The 15,618-nt window shown below is 41.4% G+C and overlaps 1 protein-coding gene across 1 annotated transcript in view; it reads left to right on the top strand.

Moving 5' to 3' along the window:
* Positions 1 to 15,618, top strand: part of TET2 (tet methylcytosine dioxygenase 2) — a 71,088-nt gene that overhangs the window by 36,716 nt on the left and 18,754 nt on the right. The window contains exon 2 of the mRNA XM_059471150.1: positions 10,309 to 13,681. Within this exon, the coding sequence (XP_059327133.1) occupies positions 10,309 to 13,681 (3,373 nt within the window). The remainder of the gene's footprint in view (positions 1 to 10,308; positions 13,682 to 15,618) is intronic.

Raw genomic sequence — 15,618 nt, 5'->3', positions numbered from 1 at the left:
CAGACAATAATCAATTAGTGAAACGGTATCTTGTGACTGAGAATATGAAGTGGGCTTTGCAGAGGCTGACAACAGCTCTTTTAACTCACCCGTTTCTCTATGTCTCTTAAATACCCCAAAATATCAAAGGTCTTTCATTAGAGCTTCAGACTCTCTCAAATCCATGCAGGCCGCTGATACCTCAGAAGACCATGAACTGATGTGAGCCGGCAGCAAGTGGCGAGTTGCCAGAACGAAGAACAGCCGACTGTTTTCAAAGCTTTGAAAATATTTGAAAAGGAAGGACAGAGAGGGAAGTGTTGCACTTCCCTTCAGGACTGCTCAAATGCTGCTCTTCCAAGTGTCAGCTGTGGGAGTCTAAAAGTCTTAGTGAGAGTTAAATCACAATCTGCCAGTTCCCCTGGCTCCTTTTAGCTTGGCAGCAGTGAATTTTCTGCCTCTTCATGTTGCATCCCGCCACAAAGGGGAAAATTTAAACAGGAGAAACAATGTTCTTTTGAATTACTGGAAATTAAAGAAAAGCCGGAATGCCAGCTCGTTCTCGGGTCCCAACTGTTTCTCAGCACAGCAATTCCAAGTCTTTTAATTTAGTTAAAGGGGAAAACTTTCATGCTAGAGCTGTGTTTTTAAGCAATCATCCTATTCACAAAATCTAGACTGGTTTCCAGTTTCCCTGGAATACCTAAGTGATATTCTACACAAAGGAAAAAGCTTGTGTCCTTGTAATAATATTTTTTCTCTAGTAGTTTTCATAAATGTTTCTTTTCTCAAAATACATATACTGACCATTTATGCTTAAATACTAAACAGTTTTAAATGGCTATACATAAAACCCACATCCTTTGTAAGTGGGGATAGAACAAGATAAGAAGTAACTGCGAAATGGCCTCAGTTGCGTGGAAGCACAAACTGGAGCCTATCACTTTATCCTCAGAACAAGATTAACAGCGGCCTTCTAAAGAAAAACCTAAAACTCTCTTGGAAAGGGATATAAAACTAAAATTAGAAAGGGAAGAAAAATACTGTCACTGAGATGGTAACTACAGAAAATATGTTTTTCAAGCCAGGCTTAAGAAGCTAGACTGCAACTCCTCAACACATGCTGCCATGATGTGTAGTTGGGGTCTTTTGACTGACAATTTGTTTGGGTCCTGAGCCTTTTCATCCAAGAAGATCAATAACCAAGTTCTTCCCAAGCTTATATATTGAGTATTCAAATTGAAAACAGAGTACCACATCTTCATTTCAAACCTATCAGCAACAGTAACCATGCCAAGCTTTCTTGTGTGCTTGGAACTGTGGTACAGCAGCACCAGCTCACGTTTTGTTTCTCTCCCAGAGTTTTGCTTTTATCAAGATTAGACCTCAATGGTTCTTAGGTTGTCAGCTGGCTCTGGTCATCAAAACCATCTTGTCTTCCATCTCTGGTACATCTGGAGAGGTAACTAGAACTGTTTTCTCGGATCTGGATTTCAGCCCAAAAATCTGTGCCATTGTTCTGTGTAGATTGCAATAACCCACATGAAAACTGCTCCTGAAGACCACACACAAATGCAGAAAAGCTGAATGGCAACCATAGCTCCAGGGAGCATCTTCTCTAAAAATGCGTTAGATTCTTATCTTCTGTGATGCCTCAGCAACAGTGGAAGTCAGAAAAGATGTTTGTAAGAGTAGCTCAAAGACTTGAGCACACTGGAAGGTTTTAAGGAAACCTTTTCCATAAAGCCCTGCTAGGAGTAACAAGCCTATTCTGCTGATTTCAGTGTGATTTATACAGTGAGGGAAAAAAACTGCTTAGTTACTGAGGTGAAAGTTAAGGTAATTCATACAGGTTTTTGGAAGATTATATAGATACCTGTTATAGCTGCTCATATATCAAGCATATAAATTTGGAGAAAATCTAGCAGAGTGTAACATGTGCATAATGTCCAGAGAACAGACTGTGGATTTGCTATGTGACCTCCATGCATTTGGTCAGGGAACAAATGGTATGGATATAGATCCACCCAGGGAGGAGATTGGATGTCATGAACTGGGTTGTTTATTCTGTCTAAGGGGGAGCATTAATGATAGTCTTCAGTTACATGGGGAGAAAGAAGCCATAGCACAGAAGGAAAAAAAACCTGCTCTGCATGTCTGTGGCAGATGGGATGAGCTGATCTAAGGTTATGTTTTAAGTGGTAGAAGCTTTCTAATAAGTTAGATTAATTACTGCATGTAACTGTGTGTTATTATGAAACCTCATGATCAGAGACTTTTGAAAGCAGGTTGGAGTGGACTGGTACAGGTCTGGCTGGTGTTGTCCTGAAGCCAAGGAACAGGGCACTGACAAACCTATTTTTCCCATGTGTTTATGAGCAATTGGTCTGGTTTATAAGTCGCAAAAGGCACAAATTGGAAGGAATAAAACTAAATCACAGGTGGGAATGAAAACACATTTTGAAATTAAATCATGCCATAATTAAAACAGTGTAAGATGTTTCCAAAACAAGTACCCTTGTTTTGGCTTGCCTCCTCCAGCTCCACTGTGTGGAAGTGAAGCCCCCGCAGGACATGCAGGGACAGGCAGCATCTCTCACAGGGACATGGGCATCTCATGGCTCACTGGCCCTGGCAGGGATCCCCAGAACCTGCCCCTTGGCTATATCGGCACACACACAGCACACTGTGTAGTGTGGGAGCTGCCTCTTTGGCTGCCTCTCATTTCTCAAAACACAGCAGCCAAAAGTTGAATTCACTACAATATCCCAGCCTAGGTGTGGCAGAGCCATGAGAAAAACAGAGGAAGAATGTGTAGAGGGGTGTAAAGGCTACAGTAGTGAGGCCAGTGAAAGGGCTGAAAGCTCTGCTTTACCATCTGGACATGCAGTCAGAGTACACCTAAGAGTGATCAATGTTCTCTTTGCATTCTTCCCACTCTCCTCTCAGTATGACCTTCAACTTTTAAAAAGAAATTTAAGAAAACTGTAATTTTGTAAAAAATTCTGTTTTCAACAGAACTGTGAGACCAACAGGGTTTCCTACTTGAAGTTCAAAGGATAATGGAAGCCAGAGCTGTGTAAATAGGTTTTCTGAGGACATTGCAGCCCACAAGGTTTTATTATCTTCTATCAGTTCTTCCGCTCATACGTCTATTTTCTGATGTTACTGACACAACACAATGAAACCTTGAAATTTTTAGCTTGCCAGTGTTTCTTTTTTCCATCCAGTGGTTTTTCACTCTGCCAAAAGCTGTGATGAAATCACTATGGATAACTGACCTTCGACTGGTGCTAGGAAGTCATCAACCCAAGAAATCCTAATTTGGCTATATCCAGGTCTGAAGCCAAATGGACAAAGATCACAGAAAGTGGAAGATAATGATGACAGTGACATCTTGGTAACCCTCCCTAAACAGCAGGTTGATAACATCAAGTGTGCCTTGAGGAACGGTTCAGCCACCAACGCTTGCTTATCCTGGCGTGCTCACAAGAGGCTGCACTGCAGAGCTTGGCCAGAACAGCAAGAGAAGTCAGCTGTTGCTCTCAGGGAGCTGATTTTAATCAGCAGCCTATATCACCACTGCCATTTGACACACGGAGTAGCTGAAGTACTGAGAGGAAAATCATCCCTCATATAACCACCTTTCTCCAGACATCAGAAACGGGTCAAAGCACGGGTTGTGCACCTGATTAACACTGCTCAACACACCTAGCCTAGTATAATGGACTGAGATGAAGAAAAAGAGACTGTTCTGTTTTCCAACCCAAACATCTTTGCCAGCATTTAATTCACAGGCACTGTGGAATTACTGAATTATGTCCTGCATGGGTCACAATTTGAAATAATTTTGCTGGCCCAGACTTCACAGAGCATTTCCTCATTATGCAAAAGCATCTCACTCTACACACACTTATTTGAGCACCCCTGAGATTTAAGGCTATAACTCTGCCAGATACAAAGATTCTCAAAAAAACAGCATAGATGAAAGGGTGCTTTAATTCAGCTTTCCTGAATTTGTGAAAGACATCTAATAGTCAGGGTCATGCTCAAGAAATTGAGCAATAGTGGTCTCAGAGTATGTTAGCATCCCAGCATCCACAGTCATACCAAACAAACTAACCTGGGGAGCACTGCAGCTCTGTGGAATGGCCTGTCCATACAAACCACCTGGATCCACCATACTCCAAACCTAAACTATGGAAAAGAGCTCATAACTGGCAAGAACTGACAGAGATGCCAACCTCACCTTGAATGACTTGGTTATTGCAATGGGAGGATCCTTTTGTTTCTTAAATTCAACCTGGTTCTGAAGTTTGACCTTTAGGGAAACATTTCTTATCTCATCATGCCATGGTGGCATTTAAAACAACTACTTTAGGAGCTGTGGTGTTTTGCTAGAAGTGCTACGTAGTACAATTAGGTACAAAGTTTGTATGGAACACAAATCACAAAAAATGGGAACTGGAGAGCTGTGTGATGCAACATTATAATTTCTGTTTACTCATATTTTATAATCCTGAATTCATTTCCTTCGCATAATTGGTTTTTTCCACCCATATTGTAGAGGCATTTAATTTTTACTTCCCTTAATTTTATGCAATTGTTAGAATAGTACAATTTTTCACATCTGGGTAGAAATTACACAGTATCCAATCTTGTTGATGGTTATATAATGTAGCAAGTGGAAATCACCATTTAGCTTTACTGTCATGCCCTCTGTATTAAGGTGAAAAATCAAACTGATACAAGTGCTTTTGAAATTAGATCATTGTATCACTGAAATGCAGGAACTGGTGTCAGTAAATTGAGGGGGGTTTAGCACTAGTTGATTTTAAAAATGCATGAGTTTTGAAGTGTCTGGCTTGGAGAAGATTTAATGAATTATTAATCCTCATATGTCACAAATCCCATACTCTTCATTCCTGTATGTCTGCTTATATGTATATTCACTAGTCATCATTTTCCCTGTAAATTAAGGATAAATTAGCTATAAATTAGGTAACCAGTTTTATCCATCCCACATTTTCTTTTGTTTGACACAGATTATCGTAGATCTAAATGCCAGAGAAGACAATTATATTCATGTAATATGACCTTCTGCAGAATACACTGACAGTGTCATTGAGGAGTTTCTAGATTAATCCCTTAACTGCTCTTTAAAGCTACAATAAGAAAGCAATATGCATATTTCAGGAAAAAATATAGCTTTAACTATAACTTTAAAAAACTTCAAGGGAAGGCAAGGCATGGCATCCTTACTCAAGTTTTTTCCAAAGCATTGCTAATGCCTTAAATAAATAAACTATCCAGATGAAGAGATAGTTGAATGTAGTGCAAAAGCCATAGAGCTCAGCTAACAATAGAGTGTCCTTATCCTTCTGGGGCCTCCTTTACATCTGCCTTTAAGCTCCAATGTGTTTTCCTCAGCCATCACATATGCAGTGGGGCAGCACAGCAGTGCTGCTGGTAAGGAGCAGAGCAAATCCTTAGGGGATGTTGAGGTGTTTTGAGCCTCAGTTCACCTTGGGTATGAATACAATCTCTCTCGAATCTGTCTCTCCTCTAAGTTTCCATGTGGAAGCTCATGTTGTTTCTCTGTGTATAAACTACAGTACCTTAAGTGCAAAACATACAAGAAATCCTTAAACTATACCACAAGTGTTCAAATTTTTTATTCCCAGCAATAATGGAAATGTCTCACTAATAAGGAGCTTTGATGTGTTACATCACCCCTTTGCCATCTGAGTTCACCGCACATCTTTTCTCCTCTAGGGACACTGGCAGTTGCTTACAGGTGTTAACCAAGGGCACAGATGCAGCAACTGGTCTTTAGCTAGGCCAGGGAATCACATCCCATAATACCAAATCCTGGTGTTAACCATCATTGTAACTGCTTACACATCTTGTTCCAATGTTAAAGAAGAGAAAGCTTTGTTATAGGGTTAATCAGAAACAATTTTGCACATATACAAGTCCAGAAGATTTCAGGTTTTAGAACAGAAATTGAACTTTCTGACAACATCACACATGAGTGCCCTTACCTAAGTAATAACCACTCGTGCCTCTTCTCAAATTTTCATTTGTTAGTGAAATAGGAAAAAACCCAAACCTCTAACTTCAAGAGCTTTTTCACATGTTGGAAGTTCAATATTTAGAACTCTTTGCCAGATGCATGAATTTCAGAGGAGAGATGCAACTGCACAACAGCACATAAGGATATGTAGTCACAAGTGAAGCCAGCTACCGTACATACAACAGGAGCAGGAGAGTGTAAGCAGAAAGTACAACTTACCAAACTGGAGTTTGGCAAGGCATATGGGCTAATTCACCTCCCGTCGAGAAAGTGCTAGAGGGGTTTCTTGTCTGGGAGCAATTTAGACCTCTGTGTCATCTGGCAGTGGCAGAAGGGTGCCAGCAGGATGGAGGCTGTGGCAACACCCCAGGAACAACCCTCTGAGCCATCAACAAGCTTCTGGGTATCTGACTTCTGCTTTCCTGAGTCTCATACTGATAATCAGTTGGGCACAAGTCAGCTAAGGCTTTGATCTGAGGATGTATATTTCTGCTGGGAAAAAAAAAAACCTCTGGGGAGATAAATGTCTATCTCAGCTAACCCTAGAAGGGGAAAAAACCCCATCTGCTATCCTACCTTTTGGTCCTTTTGGGTCTGTGAGTGCTCTATCACAGCTATTCCCCCACCTACTTTTTCTCCTGGGAATCTTGCCCAATTTTGCAGAAGACTGTACTCCCCTGCAGTGGGTATATTTATTCATTCATTCATCTGAGCTGCTTTGCATTCACAAACTCCCCAGATACAGGTGCTATGGAAATAAGCTATGAACCTCAAGAACTGGTAAAAACTAAAGAAAGATTTTCTGTGAAAGAAAATGACACAACTTCTGTTGCTGCAGAAATGTCTGTTCTGCTCGTAACAACACCTTCCACAGTACACTGATAAGAGGTGGCAGGAATATACCAAATTTGTCCATAAAACAAACAACAAAAAAATCTCAGGCTCTCATTCAGTGCCTAGTTTCCAGTTTGTGCCCTGTGTGTGGCAAGAAATAAATGTACTTACATCGATTGCATCTGAAAAAGTCAAACAGTGCTGGCCTGAATTCTAACTTGAATGCATATTGGTGGGATGAGATGCTGATCCATTTGCACAGTAATGTGCTATATTTAAGTCATGCATCGTGGCATCTTCAAAGAGGCCAGTCATAATTATGATGGATTAGACTGCAGAGTCAGTCCTAGATGCAGTAATTGTTTCATAGATGCTGATGATGTGACTTGAATTTTTAATGAATTATAGCTGAAGAAAAATATGTGGTGCTTCTAAATGATCTGAATAAAATACAGCTATGGGAAAGACTAAAAAGACTGACTGCTGCACTTGGGGGAAGGTAGATTTACTTTGAGAGGTAGAGAGTTCATCCCACAATGACTGTAAGGACAACGACAAAGACTTTTTAAGATGTAAGCAAGTAGAAATACTATTCATAGTGTCCCAGTTATAACCAGTAATAAAGATATCATGGCCATTTATTTTTTGACAGTTCTACATTACAAATTATGTTACTTCACATTTGCTGTGATTTGTAGTTGCTTGAGGAAGGTTTTTACTCAGGTGTGACTTGAGGATAGTGAATAACTTGAGTGTAGACAGCGAGGGAAAGAAGTATAATGCAAAGTTACCCCCATCCTAGATGCATTTCAAAGAATACAAATCTGGCATTTTTAATGCATGAATTTACTTTGTATTTTGAAGAACCAAATGATTTCCATGTTTTTTGCAATGTCTAACACCAGTCCCTTTTACACTGCAAGTGGTCAGAATTTGGGGGAACATAACATGAGATCTTTGAGAATGATGAACAATAATTAATCTCACAAGATAACCTTGTGGGTTTTGAGAACAGCATGAACCTAAGACTCTTTTCTGACCACAGATGTGGTCAGAGGGCTCCTTAGAGGGGTTTGCAAGCTAAGTTTAAAGAAATCAGAGCGCTCCCACTTCTAAAGAAAATGGTGGGTTTATCTGATAGATAGTAAAGAGTTGAGAAGAAAGATTGCCTGGGAATTCCCAGAAGGAATTCGGTTGCAACCCACAAGGCACATCAGAAAAAAAGCCCCAAGGCAGATTTTGAGGGCCAGCCAAAGTTCCTCGCAGCTTAGTCACACAGACTAAAACTTTTTTTAAATAAATAAATCTTTTAGAAGCAGCTTGACAGCACAGTGTTAATCACTATGGTGCCCTTTATTTCATTTTGTACTTGCAAAATGCAGCAGCCTATTCACTCATGTCTGTGGTACACCTGCAGTTTTTAGGAATGAAAGGTGTGAAGGCAAAGTATGGCTTCCAAATTAGTCTGGCATTTTATTTTTGAGACACTCTGGGAGCACTGTTCTGCTGCCTGGCCTAGAATGACACATCAGAGGAATGCTTTTCACACAGCTTTCTGCTAAGCATGGAACATCATCTCCCTGGGAAAGCTGCAAAGACTCATGTCTTGTGGTACTATAAAGCTAGGGTGGGAAATACCTCTAGAAGGGAATAAGCCTACACTACCATGTTAAAAAAACCCAGGGAAGACAGACAAACATATTTCTCCATCTTCCTGTTCTTAGCTTTCCATGCAAAAATTCTTTTTCAAAATATCATCACTCGCAGCAAGAACCTCTCTACTTCTGTTATAAAAAACCCCATAAATTGAGTAAAGGAAGAAAAAAAAAAAAACTTCAGGAGGTCAAAAGTAAATCTAAAAAGTTTGGCAATCAGAGGAAATGAATACAAGTTATCATATAGGTGCTTGCTGCTGAAAGTGTGCATTTGAATTATCCTGCTACTGAAATCAGAGCTGCAAGCAGAGAGAATTCTGCTGGATGCAATGTATTTAATGTATTAATATTACTTCTAAAAGCGTTTTAGAATTACATTACTAAACTAAGGCAATACTGCACTGAAAACTATACAAATTACATTTAAATAACATTTAAAATTACATTTTAATAACATAAAAATATTAATGTAGGACAAATACATAACCAGAGCAACCATGATGGGAGAATTTTTTCAGTATAATAGTTCTTACTACATAGTGGCAATACCAGCCACATCTCATGCTTCTCCTGACTCTGCAGGCCAAGCAGAGCTGACCTGGTAATAGAGAATCCTTCAGATTCTCCTTTATGCAAACCAAAACTAAAAGCTTCAGAACAGACAGGCATATATACAAATTTTCTCTGTGTAACTTCAAATCTGTAAGACCCACTGTCAGTCTGCCTTCTGTCATTTGTGACTGGTTGAGAACCATAAACCAACAAAGAATAAATTACAAGCAGAGTCAAACAAGGGCTTTATCTATGGGTCTTTAACTGGGTCTGTGAATTCTGGGAAGATGCATGTGAACAGGATTAGCTTGTCATTGTATGGAATTTGCTCACTGCACATTGTCAGTACTTTTATACAGCTAAAAACTTCACTTTGTAAGTAAAGAGTATATGAGAAAATGGGATTTCCCATTACAACAAAGAAGAAAAAATCCTAACTCCATAGCTGCAGAGCTCAATTCAAAACCCAAAGCATGGTTTAAGCCATGCTTGATGCCTATATGTAAATTTGAAAGGACATTGATACCTGAAAAAAAGTATTTCCATCAAACCTTTCAAAAATCACTCTATTTCTGCCAACTTTACTGATCTGCTGATGAACTGTAAGAGTTCTCATGGACAGCAGTCAAGTATAGCTTTGTCATGTGTATTGTGCCACTTGCATGGTCTTCAGGCATGCCAGTTTTAAAAGACCCTGTCAGACAGCTGAGGACAGGAAAAAAGTTTTCCCCTCTAATTGGAAACTTGGTGGCAATACTCCTTCAAGTCAGACAAAAGAGGTTTGGCACACTTGATCAAATTACAGGATTAGCACCAAGCCTGGGAACCATGGTTTCAACGTGACTTTCTGCCTTACCAAGGGCAAAATGTGATGACATTTTGAGGAGTCTGTGCTAATCATTCAAAAGCAGAGAATAGTTTTTGCACCATTACAAGAGATTTCTTCTGGTAAAATATCTTCTTGTGTGTTAAATGGGGGTAAGGAAGTCACTCTGTATTTTTATTCTCTTTTTATCTTCAAGAACAAACCTTTAAGAAAAAGGGAGACCTGCAAGAAGCACTAGGATAGGGAAACACCCCTTGGGTGTGCTTGCAGGCTCACGCTGTCAGGGCAAGGGGTGCTTGAGTGCTGCAGGAATTGCCAGTTACTGGCTGTCCTTCAATGGAAACTAAAACTGACTTGGATTCTCTCCTGTTTCTTTTCTCTTTCAGATACGTTCAGAGGGTAGCCTTGTGGATGGCCTCAGAGCAGGCCAGATGGAACAGGACAGAACCAACCATGTTGACAGCAATAGATTGAGTCCATTTCTAATACCACAGTCTTCTCACGCCTGCCAGGCAGAGCCTTCTGCAGTGAAGCTACAGAATGGGAGTCCAGCAACAGAGAGGTCTGAAGTAGAAGTAAATGGAGACCACAAGCCACTATTCAATAAAAGCAACTTTGGAGTGCCCCACCCGAAGGGAAGTCCAAACAATCGTGTTAGCCCAGACCTTTTACAAGAAAAGAAAGTATATTCCAAATATATGCAAAATGGTGGGATCAAACGCACTTTTAGTGAGCCCTCTCTGTATGGACTTCATGAGAGCAAGAAAGTGAAACAAGATAAAGAGATAAATGGAGAAAAAGCTGAGCCAGAGGACAATAGTGAAAAAGCAAGTGTCTCCAATTGTTACAGTGAGAAGAAATCTGAGAGTTTTAAAAGACAAGAAAACGAAGCTTCAGATTTGACACCGTCTACAAGATACAACAGCGTTGGTTCAGAAAACCCTCATGACCTTCTGATTCAGGATGAGCAGGAGCAGGAAAATATTCATTGCCATAACAAGGACATTGTCTTACTACTTAAGAACAAGGCAGTGCCAATGCCTAATGGTGCTACAGTTTCTGCCTCTTCCATGGAAAGCATGCATGGTGAACTCCTGGAGAAAACACTGTCTCAATATTATCCAGAACATGTTTCCATAGCAATGCAGAAGAACACATCTCATATCAATGCCATTACCAGTCAGGATACTAATGAGTTGTCCTATGAGACAACATATTCATCCCATACCTCAGGGCAGATCACTTCCCTACAGACCTCAAACTCTGAGCTGCCTCAAGTGCCAGCTGTGGTGGTTACTGAGGTCTACAACACAAAAGACTCCAGTAAACCACCAGGTAGCTGTTCACTTCAGAAACCAGATCTACAGCTACAGCAACAGATTCCAGGCTATGATACTCACCAGTTACCTGTAGGAAACAGTAATATTCATGGAAGCATAGGGCAGATTCTCAACCAAGACCTCTCTCTAAGTTCCAGCAGTAACCTGCAAGCTCAGAGCACTGCTCTGGAAAGGTACTCTGAGCAAGCAGAAAATAATGGTGCTTTCTTTACACAGAACTCAATGTTTCACAAAGATTCCTCCACTGCTCCTGCTCCAGAAATGAACAGTGCACTGTCTGCCGCGGTGCAAGAAGGACACCACTCCTATGACAATAGGTGTGATGAAACTCTTCCTGGGGAGATAAAAAATGAAGGGCAACAGGAGGGACCAATGTCAGAAAGTCCCAGCCTCAGCCAACAACAACTTCAACCTCAGCAGAGCCTTCTGCAACAGGCACAAATGTCACAAGATGTCAGTGAAAGCAACCCGCAAGCTGCTGTGGCCGCCTCGATTCTGCAGTGCCCCGAAGGAGAGACGCTGGCGTCAGAATCTCCCCTCCAAAACCTGCACGCACACAGAAGTGAGGGTGAGTTGCAACAACACTATCAGCATTTCCCAGGACAGAGAGAACCTGAGACTCCTCCTGACAAAGAAAAGGACCAAGTGAAAGAGCCTGTACAACAGGCTCAACATAACTCAAAACCAGCCTGGATAGAACTGGTTTCCACCCAGTTCCGCCAGGGAGAGCCTCCCCAGAAGCCCAGCGAAGCATTATTGCGGTCTATTCTTCAGTACCAGCCAAGCACAGCCCAAACAGTTTATACAAAACAGTATGCTGGAAGTCCTGATTCATTAAAGGGGCCTTCAGGACAGGCCCAGAGCCAGAAGATAATGCAACAGGAACAATTTCCTCCACTGTACAAAAGCGAGAGCTCCAAGCTGCAGCCGCATCCCCCAGCTGACCAGCAGCTGCCGTTCCAGAAACACTCACCGCAGCCACAGCTCACAAAGGTGGATTCCCTTCTCAAGTCCCAAGTGCAGCAACACCCTCCACAGCAGCTCCATTTCCAGCCAAGATCAGAACAAGCTGAACAGCCTTTAGGGGCCCCCTTGAAACAGCAGCACTTGAATCTCCAACCAGGGGAAAATGGGCAATTCCTGCATTCACACATCTTACAACAGATGCTGCAAAAACAGGCACATCCAGTGCAACTACCATGCAGTCCACAGCTAACCCCAAACCAGCAGCAGGCTCCACAAATGAAAACTAAAGACCTGCCCCAAGCTGTACCCCACCCCCAAAGCAATGCTGAGCAGCCTTTAGACAGGACGTCCTTCAATCAACTTAAAGCAGATGAATGTTTCCAAACTGGGAGTAAGTATGCTAAATCACCTGCATTCCCACTGCCTAACCCTCAGCTAGGCCTGGAGCAGGTACAGACCATGAACAACAAAGCTCCCCTTTACACTCAGAAGGCAAATGCCAGTCTCCAGCACCCTTGCCCAAACAACAGGCACCTGATTTCCGAGAAGAAAGGGAACACCGCAAATATGGAACGCTTTGGAGCCAATAAAATGCAGGACTTGCAGTATGTGCAGTATTTTTCAAATAACTTGACCGCAAAGCAAGATGTGAATCACTGTTTTCAAGAACAAGAACAACAGACACAACAAGCCTCAGTTCTGCAGCTGCCACCCCTCCAGCCCTCACAGGGCTATGGTGCTAGTCTGAACCAAGACCTCCCGAGCAAACAAGCTCCACAGATCCCTCAGCAGTACTTACCACATGGCCAAACTGCCCCCCACGCCCAAGAGCAGAGAGGCTGTCATTTGCAGTCCCAGACCCCTAAGGATTTTCAAAAGCATGCTGCTCTGCGGTGGCATCTTTTGCAAAAACAGGAGCAACAAGCATACCAGCAACCCAAAACTGAGATTGGTCCCAGTGCAGCACGCAAGCCTATAAAAATTGAGGCTGGCACAAAGTCTAATGTCTGCATGCGCCCATCAGCTGGGCAGCTGGAAAACAAAACGTGGAAAAAAACAATTAAACAAGAGAATCAGCACTTTGGCTGCGAGAACACGCAACAAAAGAGCATAATTGAGACAATGGAGCAGCAGTTAAAACAGATACAGGTCAAATCACTGTTTGATCATAAGACTTTTACTCTCAAATCACCCAAACATGTGAAGGTTGAAACAGCAGGCCCTATTACCATCCTCTCACGAAATACCAGTGCTGCAGATTTTGACACTCAAACCCCAATCTTAGATCAGCAAGCAAACTTGTCTGCTGAGAAAACCCCGACCAAAAGAACAGCTGGAACTGTTCTCAATAATTTTTTAGACTCACCTTCCAAGTTATTGGATACGCCTGTAAAAAATTTATTGGACACACCTGCCAAAACCCAGTATGATTTCCCATCTTGCAGCTGTGTTGGTAAGTGTTGAGATGTACTAAAAACATAATAGTTCACAGGAAGGAAATGAGCCTTCAAGCTGGGATCACAGAGTTAGCTGGATGTTTTTGTTGGAAGATTTTTGGGGGTTTTTAAAGAACAGTAATTAGTGAAGACTTATAAAACTGGGATTTTACACACTTATGCCTACTCCACTTACCAACCCTACACAAGGCCCCTTTAGCATTATTTCATAAAATCATATTTGATTTTTCAGTCAGAATGCTTGTGGCTTCAGATCCATTCTCCTTGAGCAGCAGAAATGTAACAACAACATACTGATAAAAAATAGGTCATAACTTTATGACCTAATTTATTTGTCAAGGTTAGATACAGCTTTTAAAAAAACTACCCTGGTCCAAAACTTCTTGAGCCTTGTGGACATTTTTTGCTCTAACAGTGAAATTGTTGAAGTTTCCCTTAGTAAAGCATAAGAAAAAACAGATGTCAGATTATTCCTCACTTGTTGCAAGAGTTTATCCTCCTTTTCAGGCATTTGTCTCCTGTAAGGCTAAAAAAATCCACAGTTTCATAGAGAAGCTACATAAGCAGCACCAAAAAAAGCAGTGGGGAGACCCTTGTTGTTGCTTGATGGCAAACCCTGTCTCTAAGAGCTGGAAAAATAGAGCAGAGGGAAGCAGAGTGACAGGCATGGTCCCTAGCCCAGGCTTTCATACAGTACTGACACTGCACATAGCCAAGTGTAACAGGCACTTTCAGGCTCTACTGCATAAACTATTCAGGCTGAGACAAAAGCTTCTGCACCAAAATGAGAAGAAGAAAATAAAAATCCTTGTTACTGTTTCAGTTACTAGGATTTCGTATTGACTATAAAAGAGGAAAGTTGAATCAATTCTCCAAAATGCAAAATGGACCTTTTTGCTTTTTTGAATGTTGGGGCTGTGTCTCAGAGATGATATGTGGGAACAAAACTAGGAAGTGGTGTATATCTAGAGCTCGAGCTCTTAGGAAGAACTCTGGAAGCCAGTTCCTTGCTCTTCCTTGTTTGATAAGAAACAAAGAAACAACCTTCAAAAGATAGGGTTTTTTTGAAAACACAGTTGTCATTTTTTGGGGTTTTAAAATATTGTTTCTTCCATATAGTTACCACAAGTTTTTCTGGCACTTATTTCCTTATACTCACTTTTTTTTTTCCTACTGAAACCACTAAGCAAACTTAAGAACTTATCCTTCATTGCCATTTTAATTCTTCAGCCCTAGCAGACAGTAGGAAATATAAGAGTATGGAACTCTCTCTGAAGAACCCAGTGCCACAGCATAATCTATAGGTTTATTGCTCTTTCTAATCAATATTGTCTTTAAGAAGATTAAATTAAGCCATTCCCCACTGACACATTCATATTTATACCATGCCTTCATCGTGCTTCCAGAGGCTGGCTGTCAAGAGCAGCACCACCCATCCAGCCTGTGGAGTTAGCATGGCAGAAAGCATCAAGTCAGCATTCAGACATCAGCCAGCACAGCTCCACCATCTCCTGACCCCAAACAGGGCCTGCCCATTTCTTTCACACAGCTGGAGCCTGCTTCCTGATATCAAACCAAACATACAGCATGTGTTGTGACTGCTGATATGGTCCTACCTACACACAGAAAACTGAGGCCACATTCTTGGCATACAAGGGTTTTTACCAGGCCTTGGGCATGATTTTTTTCAGCAAACTTGGGGAGGGGAGGGGTCATTTTGCAGTCTTTTCGTGGGTGGCAGGAATTCTCTGTGTAACCTTAGTGGCCAGTTTTTCAAGCTCTAAGTTCCTGCACTGTAAAAAACAAGTACAATACAGCTCCCTAACATCAATATTTACCACTGTTATCCCATTTATCCTCCTTTCTATATACTGGGAGAGGAGGAAGTGGGAGAAGGAGAAACAATTGTTTGCTGATAACAGGAAAATGCCAA

This window comes from Ammospiza nelsoni, chromosome 4 (genome assembly GCF_027579445.1).
Source record: "Ammospiza nelsoni isolate bAmmNel1 chromosome 4, bAmmNel1.pri, whole genome shotgun sequence".
NCBI classification, from domain to species: domain Eukaryota; kingdom Metazoa; phylum Chordata; class Aves; order Passeriformes; family Passerellidae; genus Ammospiza; species Ammospiza nelsoni.
Note: the sequence above shows the minus strand (reverse complement) of the source record. Positions and strands in the feature narration are given on the sequence as shown.